Raw genomic sequence first — 17,017 nt, forward strand, 5'->3', positions numbered from 1 at the left:
CACAGGGAAGTGAAGTGACTTGCCCTAGGTCACCCAGCAGAGAAGTGGTGGAGTCAGGATTAGAACCCACGACCTCGGACTCCCAAATCCGTGCTCTTTCCATGGAGCCACACTGCTAAGGAGCCGCGCTATTTTTCCTGATGGGATCTTTCAGTGGAAAGTTCTGTTGGCCCAGATTCTAGTAGATCCAATCGGGAGCTTCCATTCAAGGAAATGATTTCACCTACAGCGCGACTGCCTTATCACCACAAGCCCAACCTGGAGTTTTCAAGATGAACAATGCTGAAATGCCACCCCCCCCACACACACACACACAAAAAAGTCACAAATCCCCATTCTGTTGGTTTGAAAATGAGACTGAAAGCACCTCAGCCATTAAGATGCAAACATCCCCTTAGATATTGGGTAATTAATCAATCAATCAATCAATCGTATTTATTGAGCGCTTACTGTGTGCAGAGCACTGTACTAAGTGCTTGGGAAGTACAAGTTGGCAACATATAGAGACAGTCCCTACCCAACAGTGGGCTCACAGTCTAAAAGGGGGAGACAGAGAACAAAACCAAACATACTAACAAAATAAAATAAATAGAATAGATATGCACAAGTAAAATAAATAAATAAATGAGTAATAAATATGTACAAACGTATATACATATATACAGGTTAATATTTTTATATAATTGTCATACAGTTCTCCTGCCATTCACACATCACATGAATGTAAATGTTTACCATATGTTTCAGGCACTCTTATGTAAAATGTCATTTTACATTGGATCTTTCTGCAGTTTGTGCTTTTGATTCCTGTTTTTACTCCTCCGGGACTCACCCAAACAGCATTTACTACAGGCTGAAATAGAATCAACAGAACTCAGGCTTGGGAAGGGGAGGGGCAGGCGAGTAAGATTGATTTTTTTTTTCTTTCTTTTTTTTTTTTTTTCAAAAACTCCCTTTGGGCAGTTAGGCCACTCTTGAACACATCACAATTTAAAAGGCTATGGGATCCAGCTGATGAACTGTCAACAGTTATCGTTAAGCTCCTGTTTTGTTGTGGGAAAGACACAAAAGTAAAGGAGAGGGGCATTTTTTTGCAGGAGGAGATTGAGTTGGGAGATCACCTTTTGGTCTTTACAGGGTGGAAGTGGTCTGTTATTTCTCATCTCCCATTTTCGTCTCCCATCACCTAGGCACAGATGATTTTAGTCAAGAGTCGATCCCTTCTGAGCCTTGGCTAGTTTCTGCCGAAGTACTTTTGTTCGGTTCTCTGAGTTATGGGCATCACATGGACAGTTTCTCCTTTCACTCCTGATTCTGGAATTTGATCCTTGCCCTGTTTTGATCACACCACGTATGCACACACACGCACACACATACACATCCCTCTTCCATTTTAGTAAACGATTTATAAGAGAACCCTTCCCCATCCTGAATAATTCTCTTTTAGTATTGCTCAAGCTTAAGGAAAAGCAAAACAAAGGGGGAGTGATGCCTTTACCTTATTTCACTGGATTATAACAGTTCTCATGAGAAAATACTTCCCAGTTTCAAACACAGTTTTTTAAAGCTCTTAGTATAGTGTTCTCCGTACAAGTCTATAATGAATACCATTGATTCATCATCCCTTATTATAATCGTGATATTTAAGCATTTACGTGACAAGTACTGTGCTAAGTGTTGGGGGTAGATATAAGACAATCAAATCAGATATAATCCCTGTCCCACATGGGGCTCACAGTCTAATGGGGAGGGGAATGGTCAATCAATTGTATTTATTGGCATTTTGTGCAGAGAACTGTACTAACCACTTTAGGGAATATAACAAACTTGGTAGATAAGTTCCCTGCCTACAATGAGTTTACAGTCTAGAGGGGGATCCAGACATTAATAAAAATAAATAAATAAGTGGTCTGGGGCTGAGGGAGGGGTGAATAAAGGGAGTATATCCAAATGTGATGCAGAAGGGACTGGGAGAAGAGGAAATGAGGGCTTAGTTAGGGAGGGCCTATTGGAGATATGCCTTCAATATCTTCAACTGATATTTAATCCCCATTTTACAGTTAGGAAACTGAGGCACAGGGGAGTTGACTTACTCAAGGTGGCACAGCAGGCAAGTGGCAGAGATGAGGTTAGAGCCCAGGTCTTCTGACTCTCAGAAGGCCATGCTCCTTCTCTGTTCCTCGTCTACAAAGTCTTGGGCACATGGGCCAAGTGAAGAATGAGTAAGTGAGTGAGTGAGTGAGTGAGTGTGGAGGCTGCCATGCTGTTAGATCCTCCAGAAGGCCACAGAACCAGAGTCCTGACAGAAAATTATTTGAAACTGCAGGCTGCGTGGACTAGGGAGATTGTGGGGGTGCTAAATTTTGCCTGGGGTAGGGTTTCTAGGTGCTTCTGCTTGCCCTAATTTGGAAAGTGACTAAGAGGGGAACCGGGCTAGTTAGAGGAGAGTGCTAAATAATTATAAAAATTATGGTGTTTAAGTGCTTACTTTGTGACAATCAATCAATCAATCGTATTTACTGAGCGCTTACTATGTGCAGAGCACTGTACTAAGCGCTTGGGAAGTACAAATTGGCAACACATAGAAACAGTCCCTACCCAACAGTGGGCTCACAGTCTAAAAGGGGGAGACAGAGAACAGAACCAAACATACCAACAAAATAAAATAAATAGGATAGAAATGTACAAGTAAAATAAATAAATAAATAAATAAATAAATAGAGTAATAAATATGTACAACCATATATACATATATACAGGTGCTGTGGGGAAGGGAAGGAGACAAGCATTGTTCTAAGCACTGGGCAGATGCAAATTAATTAGGGTGGACACAGTGACTGTCCCACATGAGGCTCACAGTCTAAGGAAGAGAGAGAACAGATATTTTATCCCCATTTTGTAGATGAGGTAACTGAGGCATAGATAAATTAAGTGACTAGCCCAAGGCAACACAGCGGGTAAGTGGCAGAGCTGGGATTAGAACCCAGGTCCTCTGATTCCCAAACCTTTCATTCATTCAGTCATATTTATTGAGCACTTACTGGGTGCAGAGCACTGTACTAAGCGCTTGGAAAGTTCAATTTGGCAACAGATAGAGACAATCCCTACCCAACATTGGACTCACAGTCTAGAAGGGGGAGACAGACAAAACAAAACAAGCAGGCATCAATACCATTAAAATAGATAAATAGAATTATAGATACATACACATCATTAATAAAATAGAGTAATAAATATGTACAAATACGTGCAAGCGCTGTGGGGAGGGGAAGGGGGTAGAGCAGTGTTAAGGAGAGCTATCATAAACCCAAGAATATTGCGGTTCAGTACTGATTCCATTCAAAGACCACAATTGAGCCAAACTGAAAACCAGAAAAGTTTAGGTGATTAGATAAGAAACGGATCAAGTTAACTTTAGAAAAGCTTTTTTCTTCCTAATGGCCCGTTGGTAGAGCAACGGTGTTGTGGGATTAAGGATGACTTCCCCAGTAGACGGACTGCATTGTAAACTCTGGGATCTTTTTTATACACCTCTCCCACATTTTGTTTCAACTAGTGTGAAAACTTGCCCGTAACCCCCTCCTTTCTCAAGAGAGTGAATTGTCTGCGACTTCACGAAACAGTCTCTCTCCCAAGAGAGGACAGATGATGACACCCGCTGAGTGATCCTGGAAAGCCGCAGTTTAAAATAAACAGGCAGGAGCCGAGTGATTAACGAAAGCAAGCGTGGTGGGGAGGGAGGCTTTTGTCGGGCCCTAGTCTCAGAACATCCTCTCAACTAAATCCCTGTTTCCCCCATCCTCCCGAGCTTGAAAATTTTGAACCACATTTCCTTAGTGCCCAGCAAGTGTAGCTTTAAGGTTTTATTAAGGGTTTGTTTGTGTTTTTTTCAGGAAACTAGTACTTCAGGATGCTGGAAAAGTTAACCCAGGGCTTCACATCCCTTTCCACCCTGGGTGTCTCTCCCTCCCTGGGAGTTTTTGTTTTTAACGGTATTTGTTAAGCTCTTACTAAGTGCTAGACAATATAGTAAGCGCCGGGGTAGATACAAGCTAATCAGTCCATGTCCCACGTGGGGCTCACAGTCCTTATCCCCGTTTTACAGATGAGGTAAAGGAGGCGCAGAGAAGTGAAGTGACTTGCTCAAGGTCACACAGCAGACGAGTAGTGGAGTTGGGATTAGAGCCAAGGTCCTGCTGACTCCCAGCCTGTGCTCTGTACACTAGGCTGCCCTGTTCCTTGATTGTGCTAAACAAAAGCCTCGGGGACGGGGGGGAGACGGTCAGACTCCGGCCCGCTCAGCCTACCATTCTGTCTCCTCCATCAGAGGTGCCAGAGAATGCTGGGGAGGAAGAATGGGGCAACTGTCCCCTTAATGTTCAGCCCTGCTTCCTTGGCATTTATCGATTTCCACCATGTTTCCTGGCAAGGAAGGGAATGTGATGCTCGGAGCTGGATTCTCCCTATGCCTAGATCCCTTGCTGGTCATGAGGAGGCCCTGAGCAGGAGAATATCCTGACCCCTTTTAGACTGTGAGCCCACTGTTGGGTAGGGACTGTCTCTATATGTTGCCAATTTGTACTTCCCAAGCGCTTAGTACAGTGCTCTGCACATAGTAAGCGCTCAATAAATACGATTGATGATGATGATGATGACCCTTTCAGGCCTGGCGGGAGCCATTTGTGGCCTGAGGAGGGAGCGAATCCACTGTGGTTGTTTATCCAGAGAGAACATGATTATCCGGTCCGAGAGGAAAGGCAGGAGTCCTGCGAATGCCACATTGGCAGAAAGTCCCGCTTGCGGGCGTCCCATGTCAGTAGCCCCAGAAGACCCTTCCTGATGATGATGATGATGACATTTATTAAGCGCTTACTATGTGCAAAGCTCTGTTCCAAGCACTGGGAAGTTTACAAGGTGATCAGGTTGGCCCACATGGGACTCACAGTCTTAATCCCCATTTTACAGATAAGGGAACTGAGGCACAGAGAAGTTAAGTGGCGGTGGACTGGTAACGTACAACCAAATGCACCTTCCCAGGGTGACATCCGTAACAAGACAAGGCTGATGTGACTGGGACCATGGCCATGGTCCACTGACAGATGAATGAGCAACTAATGATCACCTTGTAACCTCCCCAGAGCTTAGAACCGTGCTTTGCACATAGTAAGTGCTTAATAAATGCCATTATTATTATTATTATTATAATTATTATTATTATTATTATTAACTAAGGAGAAGTGAGGCAAAACAGAACCACGGACCCGTGGCCAAGCAGCAAAACAGAGCCGGTTCCTCAGCTTGGTCATTCAGTCATTCATTCAATCGTGTTTATTGAGTGCTTACCTTGTGCAGAGCACTGTTCTTAAGTGCTTGGGAGCATACATTAGTGCTCTGCATACAGTAAGCACTCAATAAATACGATTGAATGAATGAATAAACAGACACATTTCCTGCCCACAACGAGCGTACAGTCTAGTGGGCAGGGAGCTCATTGTAAGCACTTAACGAATAACAATAACAAGAATAAGAATCATAATGATGGCATTTATTAAGCACTTACTATATGCAAAGCACAGTTCTAAGCGCTGGGGAAGTTACAAGGTGATCAGGTTGTCCCGCGGGGGGCTCACAGTCTTAATCCCCATTTTACAGATGAGGTAACTGAGGCCCAGAGAAGTTAAGTGACTTGCCCAAAGTCACACAGCTGACAATTGGTGGAGCCGGGATTTGAACCCCCGACCTCTGACTCCAAAGCCCATGCTCTTTCCAATGAGCCACGCTGCTTCTCACAATGATAATATAATGATTATGACATTTGTTAAGCCCTTACTATGTTCCAGGCACTGTACTAAGTGTGCGGGTAGACACTGTTTAGCCCTTACTATGTTCCAGGCACTGTACTAAGCTCACGGGTAGACACAAGAAAATCGGGCTGGACACAGTCCCTGTGCCATGTGGGCCTCAAAGTCTAAATTCCCATTTTACAGATGAGGGAACTGAGGCCCAGAGAAGTAAAATGACTCACCCAAGGTCACACAGCAGACAGAACAGAGGTGCCCCAACCTGGCCAGGCACTCCAAAAGCCACCATAGCCCAGGTGCCAATAATAATAATAATGATAATAATGATGGCATTTTTTAAGCACTTACTGTGTGCAAAGCACTGTTCTAAGTGCTGGGGAAGTTACAAGGTGATCCGGTTGCCCCACGTGGGGCTCACAGTCTTCATCCCCATTTTCCGGATGAGGTAACTGAGGCCCAGAGAAGTGAAGTGACTTGCCCGAAGTCACACAGCTGACAAGTGGCAGAGCCGGGATTTGAACCCACGACCTCTGACTCCAAAGCCCGGGTTCTTTCCACTGAGCCACGCTGCTTCTCTGTGCCAATACACCTTGGGGGCTTCCATCTGGGAGTTTAGGGTCCCCCCCATCTGGCCCAGCCTGACCGGGACTTCCCTGACACTCCCCCCACACCCCCAACCCCCCAGGTCTGTGCGCAACTCTCCTTGGGAGAATGACTCCATTTTATGGGATTAAAACCCAGAGGACTTGAGTTCTAATCCCAACTCTGCCTCTTGCCTGCTGTGTGACCTTGGGCAAGTCACTGTAATTTATGTAATTTATTTACGTTAACGTCTGCCTCCCCCGCTAGACTGTAAACTCACGGGCAGGGAATGTTTGTCTGTTTATTGTTATATTGTACTCTCCCAAGTGTTTAGTACAGTGCTCTGCACAGAGTAGCAGCGTGGCTCAGTGGAAAGAGCACGGGCTTTGGAGTCAGAGGTCGTGGGTTCAAATCACGGCTCCACAATCGTCAGCTGTGTGACTTTGGGCAAATCGCTTAACTTCTCTGGGCCTCAGTTACCTCATCTGTAAAATGGGGATTAAGACTGTGAGCCCCCTGTGGGACAACCTGATCACCTTGTAACCTCCCCTGCGCTTAGAGCAGTGCTTTGCACAGAGTAAGCACTTAATAAATGCCATTATTTTATTATTAGTAGTAGTAAGCACTCAATAAATCCAGTTGACTGGCTGATTTATGGAATAGCTCCTAGATTGTCTAATCCTGTAGGTCTGTCAAACCAAACCCCAGGCTCTTATTTCTAGTGACTCTTCATCATCATCAATCGTATTTATTGAGCGCTTACTATGTGCAGAGCACTGTACTAAGCGCTTGGGAAGTACAAATTGGCAACATATAGAGACAGTCCCTACCCAACAGTGGGCTCACAGTCTAAAAGGGGGACACTGAGTAGGACAGTAATGAGCTGAACTTTCCTCTTTAAAGGCTTTTCCTCATCATGGGTTTCTATAAAAAGCAATCTTAGCCCACATTCATTATCTCTTCAGCTCCGCAGCTGTGCAGGACACTTTTCAGAACTCACGGGACTCTCAGCCTTCGTCTCTCCTGGGGCTGAAGGTCCCTCACAGCAAACCTGCAGCCATCGACGGGCCTCTTGTTGTGTGTAGTCATAGTTGGGTTTGCTGACTAGGTCCCTTGAGGGCTCCCTGGAGGAGGTGGGCTTTCAAAGACGGAAGCTTGGGAGGAAAAAAAGGCTTTTTTCTACCTGTAGGAGATAGCCTGGAACCAGACTTGAAGGTTGGAAATTGAGAAGCACTGTGGCCTAGTAGATAAAACACAGGCGCCAGAGGACCTGGGTTCTAATCCCAGCTCTGCCACTTGTCTGCTGTGAGACCTTGGGCAAGTCACTTCACTTCTCTTAGAGAAGCAGTGTGGCTCAGTGGGAAAGAGCATGGGCTTTGGAGTTAGAGGTCATGGGTTCAAATCCCAGCTCCACCAATTAGCTGTGTGACTTTGGGCAAGTCACTTAACTTCTCTGTGCCTCAGTTACCTCATCTGTAAAATGGGGATGAAGACTGTGAACCCCCGCGTGGGACAACCTGATCATCTTGTAACCTCTCCAGCGCTTAGAACAGTGCTTTGCACATAGTAAGCGCTTAATAAATGCCATTATTATTATTATTCTCTAGGCCTCAGTTTCCTCAACTGCAAAAAGGGGGTTCAATACACCTTTTCTCTCTCCTACTTAGACTGTGAGCCCCATGTCAGAAAGGGACTGTGCCCAATCTGATTAACTTATATCTACCCCAGCCCTTAGAACAGTGCTTGACACATAGTAAGTGCTTAACAGATATAATTTTTTTTAAAAAAAGAACACAGGGAAGGAAGGGATTAGAAGGCAATGACTCCTACTCCAGGAGCAGGAAAGAGCATGGTAAGGGGACGAAAAAGAATCTGGAGGTTGGGCTGAACTGATAGCTTTGATTCCCTTCAAAGCCCTACTGAGAGCTCACCTCCTCCAGGAGGCCTTCCCAGACTGAGCCCCCTCCTTCCTCTCCTCCTCCGCTCCTTCCCCATCTCCCCTGCCTTACCTCCTTCCCCTCCCCACAGCACCTGTATATATGTATATATGTTTGTACATATTTATTACTCTATTTTATTTGTACATATTTAGTCTATTTATTTTATTTTGTTAATATGTTTTGTTTTGTTGTCTGTCTCCCCCTTCTAGACTGTGAGCCCGCTGTTGGGTAGGGACCGTCTCTATATGTTGCCAACTTGGACTTCCCAAGCGCTTAGTAAAGTGCACTGCACACAGTAAGCGCTCGAATAAATACAATTGAATGAATAAATGAATGAACTGATAGAAAAATCCTTCCCTCTCTAAACTACAATTCTGTTGTAGACAGAGAACATGTCTACCAACTCTCTTATCTTGTACTCTCCCAAGCGCTTAGTACAGTGCTCTGCACCTACACTAAGCCCTCAATAAATCAAACTTCCTTGGAACAGACCATTAAAGTTAATTACAGTCTATACTACGGCACCAAGAACAACGTCCAGACGCTTTGGCCTCAAGCCTCATCCTCGGGCCCCATTTTAACCACACCGGGGAATCTTTTTCAACTTTTTTTAAATAATAATAATAATAATGGTATTTGTTAAGCGCTTACTATGTGCTAAGCACTGTTCTAAGCACTGGAGTAGAAACAAGGTAACCCAGTTGTCCCACGTGGGGCTCACAGTCTTAATCCCCATTTGACAGATGAGTTAACTGAAGCACAGAGAAGTTGAGTGACTTGCCCAAAGTTACACAGCTGACAAGTGGCGGAGGCAGGATTAGAACCCATGACCTCTGACTCCCAAGCCTGGGCTCTTTCCACTGAGCCACGCTGCTTCTCTAGCTGTGCACGAAGGGAATTCTGGCTGCCTCGGTACCCGACTGTAGAACAGCCAGGCAGGAACTGGGGCAGCTGTTGGTTAAAGTGCTGCCAGCCCCGACTCAGCTGCATCACAGCCCCTTGGGCGGTGGTGGTAGTGATGGTGGCACTTGCAGTAGTGACAGAAGATGGCAGGCAGTAAGTCAGAGAGAGAGCGAGTCAGCCTCGCCACCTGAATCTTGGGACTTTCCATTGGACCACACCACCCTATCACTTCTGAAGCCGTCATTATCCAGTAGGTTTCATTCATTCATTCATTCATTCAATCGTATTTATTGAGCGCTTACTGTGTGCAGAGCACTGTACTAACCGCTTGGGAAGTACAAGTTGGCAACATATAGAGACGGTCCCTACCCAACAGCGGGCTCCCAGTATAGAAGGGGGAGACAGACAACAAAATAAAACATATTATCATATTTATTGAGCACTTACTATGTGCAGAACACTGGACTAAGCGCTTGGGAAGTCCAAGTTGGCAACATATAGAGAAGGTCCCTACCCAGCAGCGGGCTCACAGTCTAGAAGGGGGAGACAGACAACAAAACAAAGCATGTGGACAGGTGGCAAGTCACCCAAAGTTTCCCAAGGTGGTTTTAAGGCCTCCAGATACACCAAGTTACACAGGGTGATTAAGTGGGTTTTTTTTTTCACTCGCTTAAGGTAACCTTAGAAGTTTAGAAGGAAAACAAACAGCCAAAGCCTCTCACAAGCTAAATTCCTTAAATAAGCTCACAAATACTGACACTCATGAAAGGTTATCTTGGCTTACAAAGCTAGGCATTTTAAAGCCCCGACTGAACTTGGCTCTAATCTTTGAAAGTTACATGGCTCTTTTTCTCTCTGAGGGTGTTCTTATTTTTGTTTTGGTTTGTCTTGTTTAAGGCTGAAGTTCCTGAGTCTCCTTGAGCAGGCTTTTTCTCCTTGGGCGCTAAAGTGTTTTTTGGGGGGGTTCAGGCTACATCACTGCAATTATGTAACAAGTGAAGCAATTATCCGGTAGACGAGCCTTCTGGACTTTTCAGTCTAAACACACAATCTTCTCGAGCCACCTGGGAAATTCAGGCCAAAGCTTGTCCATTTGCCCTGTGAGATCAAGATGATTTTAGCTGTGAAATGCAAGGTGGACATGGTCAGTTGAATCAATCAGTGTTATTTGAGTGCTCACCGTGTGCGGGGCACTGTACTAAGTGCTTGGGAGAGTGAAACGTAGTCACGTTCCCTGCCCACAATGAGGAAAGAAGCAGAGAATGGGGCAGGGCACTAGTAATTAACATCAAGACAGACAGAAAAGTGGTTTCTGGCCCCACTTGGCATTTTACCCCCATCCTACAGGGTCTGTGCAGGTTGCCATCCACCTCCGACTCTAAAGAACTTGATTCACCCAGGGCAGGGCCCCCAAAGTTTTCAGGGATGCACAAGGCCGTCAAAGTACCAGGCTGACACCAAGACAGCCAGTTTTATGTTCAAGTCGTGAATCCAAAGTCATAGTAAGCACTTAACAAATATTATTATTACTAATAATAGTAATATTAATATTCTGTGGGTGCTGGAAGCAGGATTCCTCCACTTTTATTACTAGTCCACCGCTGTTTGTCAGTTGGGAGATGACAGTCACCCCCCTGCCCCTTCCCTGGTTGGCATTTCCTTACTGGGCAGCCATGGCACCAGAAAGTGGTGGAAGCTGGGAGGAGTGAGCCCAGCGTGACCCTGATTTGAAGCAACAGGAATATTTACTATTCTATTTATTTTATTAATGATGGGTGTATAGCTATAATTCTATTTATTCTGATGGTACTGACACCTGTCTTCTTGTTTTGTTGTTTGTCTCCCCCTTCTAGACTGTGAGCCCGTTGTTGGGTAGGGACCGTCTCTATATATTGCCAACTTGTACTTCCCAAGTGCTTAATACAGTGCTCTGCACATAGTAAATGCTCAATTAAAACGATTGAATGAATGAAATATGGGGTGATTCAGTGCAAGTCCTTGGCAGGGTCTGTGGAGAGGATTCTTTCCCCTTTGGAGTGTAACTACTAAAATGCTTTACCCTGGAATTCACAAAGTGCCAGGGAGAGAAGCCAAAGCCCTCAGAGAGTCTCTTGAGTGAGGGAGGAGCTGGAATTATTCTAGCCATTTTGCATATGGGTAAACTGAGAACCGAAGTAGGGAATTACACTCCTTTCTTCCAGGTACCAGCTACTTCTCGCCTTTGTAATGGGGAATGGACAACTGCCTTCTCATTAGGGCAGGCAAAACCTGCGCAGCTTAATGTCTATCTAAGCCAATGAAATAGTGGTGTATGTGTTTGTGTGTAAAGGAACAATTTCGGTCATGAATTTCCATTGTGTTACATTCTCCAGTCTTCAGGTGTGGACCCTGTTTGAGGCTGTGGTGGGGCCTGAGCAGGGAAAGCCAGTTTGCCCCCAGACCAAAGTTTGCCTCTCCCTGGAGTGTTGTGCATGTGCCCAAAACGCATGCATGCCTTCCTTTCCCACACAAACCAAGTGCTTCTTGGTGAAAGGCCACAAGAGAGTGGAGGAAGCCCTCAGGGGAGGGAAGGATGCGGAGCTCCCAGCAACAGTGGTTCTGGCCAGTGGCCCATTTTGCCCAGTAGATGCCTAGCTGGGAAGTGTCTGCCCTGCAGTAAGCCTTTTGAGGGAGCTTCCTAATTCACATTTTCCTTTCAGCTGTATGTCTGCTGTGTGTCGGAGTTTTCCCCCCTAACAGCGCTGAAAGGGCCTATTGATGGGGGCCTGTAACAGGTTCAGTGACATCTCCTGGGGAGCGATGATGGGGAGAGAGTTCAAACCAGGGCTCGGGACCCCCAATGGGGGAAACGTGCCCTTCTGGGCCCGGATCCAGGGCGTCTGGTCCGATTGTCCATTTGGAACTGGACAGAAGCTTTTAGACGCTGGATGGAACCAATCTGTGGTTGGCAGTATGTCCTGGGGCTCGCCGTGTTTAGCCCTCAGTAGTACAATGAACACGTCCTTCTGAGTCATAGAAATGAGCCTCTATTCTCGACTTTCTACTGGCAGTGAAGTCAAACTGTCTATAAACTCGTGTGACTTCACCCAGATTTCCATCTCTGACCTACATTTCATATAGTACTGCAGTTACGGGTTGAGTGGCCCTCACGACTTTTTTTTAAACGGTATTTGTTAAGCACTTACTATGTGCCAGGCACTGTACTAAGCGCTGGGGTAGATCCAAGCCAGTCAGGTTGGACACAGTCCATGTCCCACAAAGGGGCTCGCAGTCTTAATCCCCATTTTGCCGATGAGGTAACTGAGGCACAGAGACGTGAAGTGAGTTGCCCAGGTCACAGAGTAGACAAGTGACAGAGCCGGAATTAGAATCCAGGACCTTCTGACTCCCAGGACCATGTTGTATCCACTAGGCCATGCTGCTTCTGAATAACCAATTTAACACCACTCCCTAGGACAGCATCTATAAAAAGTGAGATTCGAACACGTGGAGCTCTGTAGGGAGATTTTGCTCAAACCAAAGCAGGCCGTCTGGGCTCCTGGGACTCTGACTCGAAAAGGGAGTCCAGGGGCACAACTGTGCATATACAAGGAACTGCCTGTGCTCCGCAAATCCACCCTGGGAGGGAGGCCCAGGTCACATCCAGTTCAGCCCAAGCTCTTCTCCTGTCTCCGACCCTCCCTCCCGTCCCCCTGATGAGAAGGCCCAAAATAAGGCCGAGCTTGGCCCATACCAAGCTGTTTGTTGCTCCTTTAGCATCTCACTGCTTCCACTGCAGGATGCCTGGGGGAGCCCCAAGGCTGGGACAGAAGCAGGAGGGGAGGAGCGTCTCCCCTCCTGCCTGCCCAGAAGTGGTTTGGTCCCTGCTCCAACAGCAGCCACACACTAGTTTTTGCTCATTCTGGCCTATTTTTTTTCTTTTTAGAGAGCAGGGAAAGAGGGGTTTGTGGGGTGTTCCTGCCCATCTCCCTTCCTCTTCTCCCCAGCACCTCCCCTCCTTCTCCTATTGCCCTAAGGAAATTTTTAAAAAAGACTCTTCTATTTAACCTCCAGGAGCTCCCTGGAAATATCCCTTCGTGTATTCCAGCTCTTCCCCCAACACAATGGGCCCCTTTCACAAGGGCTGAGCTTTTGTTATGTTTGTTTGTCATCGCTCCCGAGATTGTCTGTCTCCCAGCCTGGGCCACTCCAACCTCGGTCTGTCTCTCAGCCCTCCCTCCGCCACCCCGACTGCTTAGAGAGGATGCCAGAGGTCACTAACCATTATTCACGTCATCGGAGACCCTTGCACACTTGCGTCACCTTGAAAGAAAACAGGAGTCAGGGCCCCTCCCCGTATCCTTGTCCACTTTCTCTAAGGGGACACATTCCAAGCTGCTACCCGCCCTTTTCCCAGGGCCCATTACCAAACTATTGGCAGAGGAAAGGAGGTGGATGTGGGGCAAAGCAAGGGGAGGGAAGATGATGTGTGTGTGTGTGTGTTTGTGTGTGTGTGTGTGTGCCTCTCCCTACACCTTACCACTCCTCTCTCGGAGGGCTGCGTCACTGGAGGCTCAGGACAGCGTCATGGCAACGGGGCACCGAAAGGACACGTTCCCCATTGTGGAGGAGGAGGTTTTTTGCCAACAGCGGAAGAGCCAACCGATTTTTAATTAAATTCCAGTGGGAATGCTGGGTCGGGGAGGGGGGTGGGGGTGTGAAAGCAGTGAGGAAGGAGGTTGCGGGAGACTTATTGGAGTTTGAAGCTCATGAAACCACGTGAAAACAAGGCCCACGGGGTTTGATGGGAAGACTGGGGAGACCAGAAGTTTCCTCTGTTAGCCCAAGTTCATCTGGCTCTCCTTCACACTGACCCCCAAGTTGGTAGGTGGAATGAATGTGGGTGTGTATATTCCCTTCTGTTCTGTGCCCTTGCAGAGTTGTTATGTTCTCGGCCTTGATCCCTAGGCCTCTTTTAGCTTTGTATCTACATGTGGGGCCTGAGGCTGGGAGCGGGGATGGAAAATCTATCCTGTCTCTCCCATCAGACTGCCGGTCCTTCTGGGCAAGGACCATGTCTTCTCTCTGCCTTCAATGCCCAGGACCATGGGCAGTGGGAGACCTAGTGTCCAAGTCTGAGCAGCTGGTGCGGGCTAAGGGGTTTGAGTGCCTATTGGGAGTAGAGCACAGTACTGAACATGTGGGAGAATGCACTTGAATAAAAGACATGGTCCCTGGCCTCAAGGAGCTTAGAACCTAATGGGGGAAACTGACAGACACAGCCATTTGCAAGTAGTTGTAGTGAGAAGCGATGCTACAGTTGCTGATAGCAGAAACATGAAAGGATAAATGAGGAAGTGTAAGTTTAACGTAAGCCAAAGATGTGTTTTGTGTCAAGGACAGGTGCTTGTAAGCACAAAGGCTCTGAGCAGCTGTTGGATTGACCTGGCCTAGGAAGGCGGAGTTGAATCGGGTAGGCTTCCTCGAGGAGGAGAAGGTTTCAAGAGGCCTTAGGAGATGGGGAGGGTGGTTGATCTACAGATCTAAGCTAGAAGTTGCAGGCTGAGATTCCTTCAAGGATCTCATTTCAGACGTCTGACTGAACTTGCCTGGCCACCAGGGTTAAATCTGACTTTTAACCCAATCTGAACCAGCTGAGAATGAGACTGTTCTCCTTTCCTGTCATTCATTTTTTTTTTGCTTCTCTTGGGACTGTTTGACCTGACTGTCGAAGGAGAGGGGAGGACTTCCGGGACTTGAAACTGGAGCAGACACAGTGATAGCCCGTGCATCGCCTCCAAGAGATCTTCCCAACTAAGCCCTCATTTCCCCTTCTCCCTCTCCTTTCAGCGATGCCCTTGCACTTAGATTTGCTCCCTTTGAGCACCTGATATTTACCCCACCCTCAGCCCCACAGCACTTAATTACATATCCCAGACTGAGCCCCCTTTTTCCTCTCCTCCTCCCCACCCCCCCGCCCTACCTCCTCCCCACAGCACCTATATATATGTTTGTACAGATTTATTACTCTATGTATTTTACTTATACATATTTACTATTCTATTTATTTTGTTAATGATGTGCATCTAGCTTTATCTCTATTTATTCTGATGACTTGACACCTGTCCACATGTTTTGTTTTGTTGTCTGTCTCCCCCTTCTAGACTGTGAGCCCGTTGTTGGGTAGGGACCGTCTCTACTTGTTGCCAACTTGTACTTCCCAAGCGCTCTAGCACAGTGCTCTGCATACAGTAAGTGCTCAATAAATACGATTGAATGAACGAATATCCATGATTTATTTTAATGTCTACCTCCCCCTCTAGACTGTAAGCTCCTTGTTGGGAGGGAATGTGTCTTCCAAATCTGTTATATTGTACTCTCCCAAACATTTAGTACAGTGCTCTGCGCTCATTAAATATGATTGATTGATTGATTGCATGATTAGCAGGCAGACTGATCTGTGGGATGTCGAGGAATTGTATCAAAGTGATACTCACCCCAGCCCCACACCGTATCCTTTTACCCAACTATTTGCGCTACCTGTAATTGATTTTAATGTCCGTCTCCCCCTGTACACGGGGAGCTTATGGGCAAGGATCCTGTCTACCGATTCTATCGTATCGTACTTACCCAAACGCTTGGTACAGTGCCCTGCACACAGTAAGTACTCAATAAGCACCACTGATTGATCGATTGATTGATTGGCGCCTCCTGGGAGAGGGTAGCCTTGGGAGGGGAGGAGAGGGAGGTGGAGTGGCAAGCAAGGGGCCATGGAGGATGGAGTGACTCACTCGTTGTCTCTACAGGGCTGTGACCCGTTGGCCCAGAGCCAGAGGAGCAAACTTCAGAACCGCCGAGCCCGGATTAACCAGCAGATCAACAAGGAGATGAGGATGCGAGCCGGAGCGGAGAATCTCTTTAAGTAAGTCCCGCACACCCTCCCCACAGAGCCTGGTCATCTTCCTCTCACGACTGCCCGACCTGCAGCTCGAGAAGCAGCGTGGGCTAGTGGAAAGCGCGCAGGCCTGCGAGTGAGAGGATCTGGGTTCTAATCCCAACTCCACCACTTGTCTGCCGTGTGACCTTGGGCAAGTGACTTAACTGTCTGTGCCTTAGCTCATCTCTAAAATGGGGATTAAGACTGTGAGTCCCACGTGGGGCAGAGACTGTGCCCAACCTGATTAGCTTGTATTTACCCCAGCGCTTAGTCCAGTGCCTGGCACATAGCAAGCGCTTATCAGGCAAAAACTCCTCACCCTGGGCTTCAAGGCTGTCCATCACCTCACCCCCTCCTACCTCACCTCCCTTCTTTCTCCAGCCCAGCCCGCACCCTCTGCTCCTCTGCCACTAATCTCCTCACTGTGCCTCGTTCGCACCCATCCCCCTGTCGACCCCCAGCCCACGTCATCCCCCTGGCCTGGAATGCCCTCCCTCTGCACATCCGCCAAGCCAACTCTCTTCCTCCCTTCAAAGCCCTACTGAGAACTCACCTCCTCCAGGAGGCCTTCCCAGACTGAGCCCCCTCCTTCCTCTCCCCCTCCTCCCCTTCCCCATCCCCCCCGCCTTACCTCCTTCCCCTCCCCACAGCACCTGTATATATGTATATGTTTGTATGTATTTATTACTCTATTTTGTTTGTACATATTTATTCTATTTTTTTTATTTTGTTAATATGTTTTGTTTTGTTGTCTGTCTCCCCCTTCTAGACTGTGAGCCCACCGTTGGGTAGGGACTGTTTCTATATGTTGCCAACTTGTACTTCCCAAGTGCTTAGTACAGTACTTTGCACACAGTAATTGCTTAATAAATACG

At 47.0% G+C, this 17,017-nt stretch overlaps 1 protein-coding gene across 2 annotated transcripts in view; it reads left to right on the plus strand.

Moving 5' to 3' along the window:
* Positions 1 to 17,017, plus strand: part of RHPN1 (rhophilin Rho GTPase binding protein 1) — a 43,574-nt gene that overhangs the window by 5,840 nt on the left and 20,717 nt on the right. The window contains exons 1-2 of one of the 2 annotated variants that reach the window (XM_038760348.1): positions 14,020 to 14,089; positions 16,012 to 16,127. In XM_038760348.1, coding sequence (XP_038616276.1) covers positions 16,093 to 16,127 — 35 coding nt within the window. In that variant the 5' untranslated portion in view covers positions 14,020 to 14,089; positions 16,012 to 16,092. Of the gene's footprint in view, positions 1 to 14,019; positions 14,090 to 16,011; positions 16,128 to 17,017 lie in introns of those variants that run through there. The other variant, XM_038760346.1, reaches the window with a different exon arrangement.

This window comes from Tachyglossus aculeatus, chromosome 18, assembly GCF_015852505.1.
Source record: "Tachyglossus aculeatus isolate mTacAcu1 chromosome 18, mTacAcu1.pri, whole genome shotgun sequence".
NCBI classification, from domain to species: Eukaryota; Metazoa; Chordata; class Mammalia; order Monotremata; family Tachyglossidae; genus Tachyglossus; species Tachyglossus aculeatus.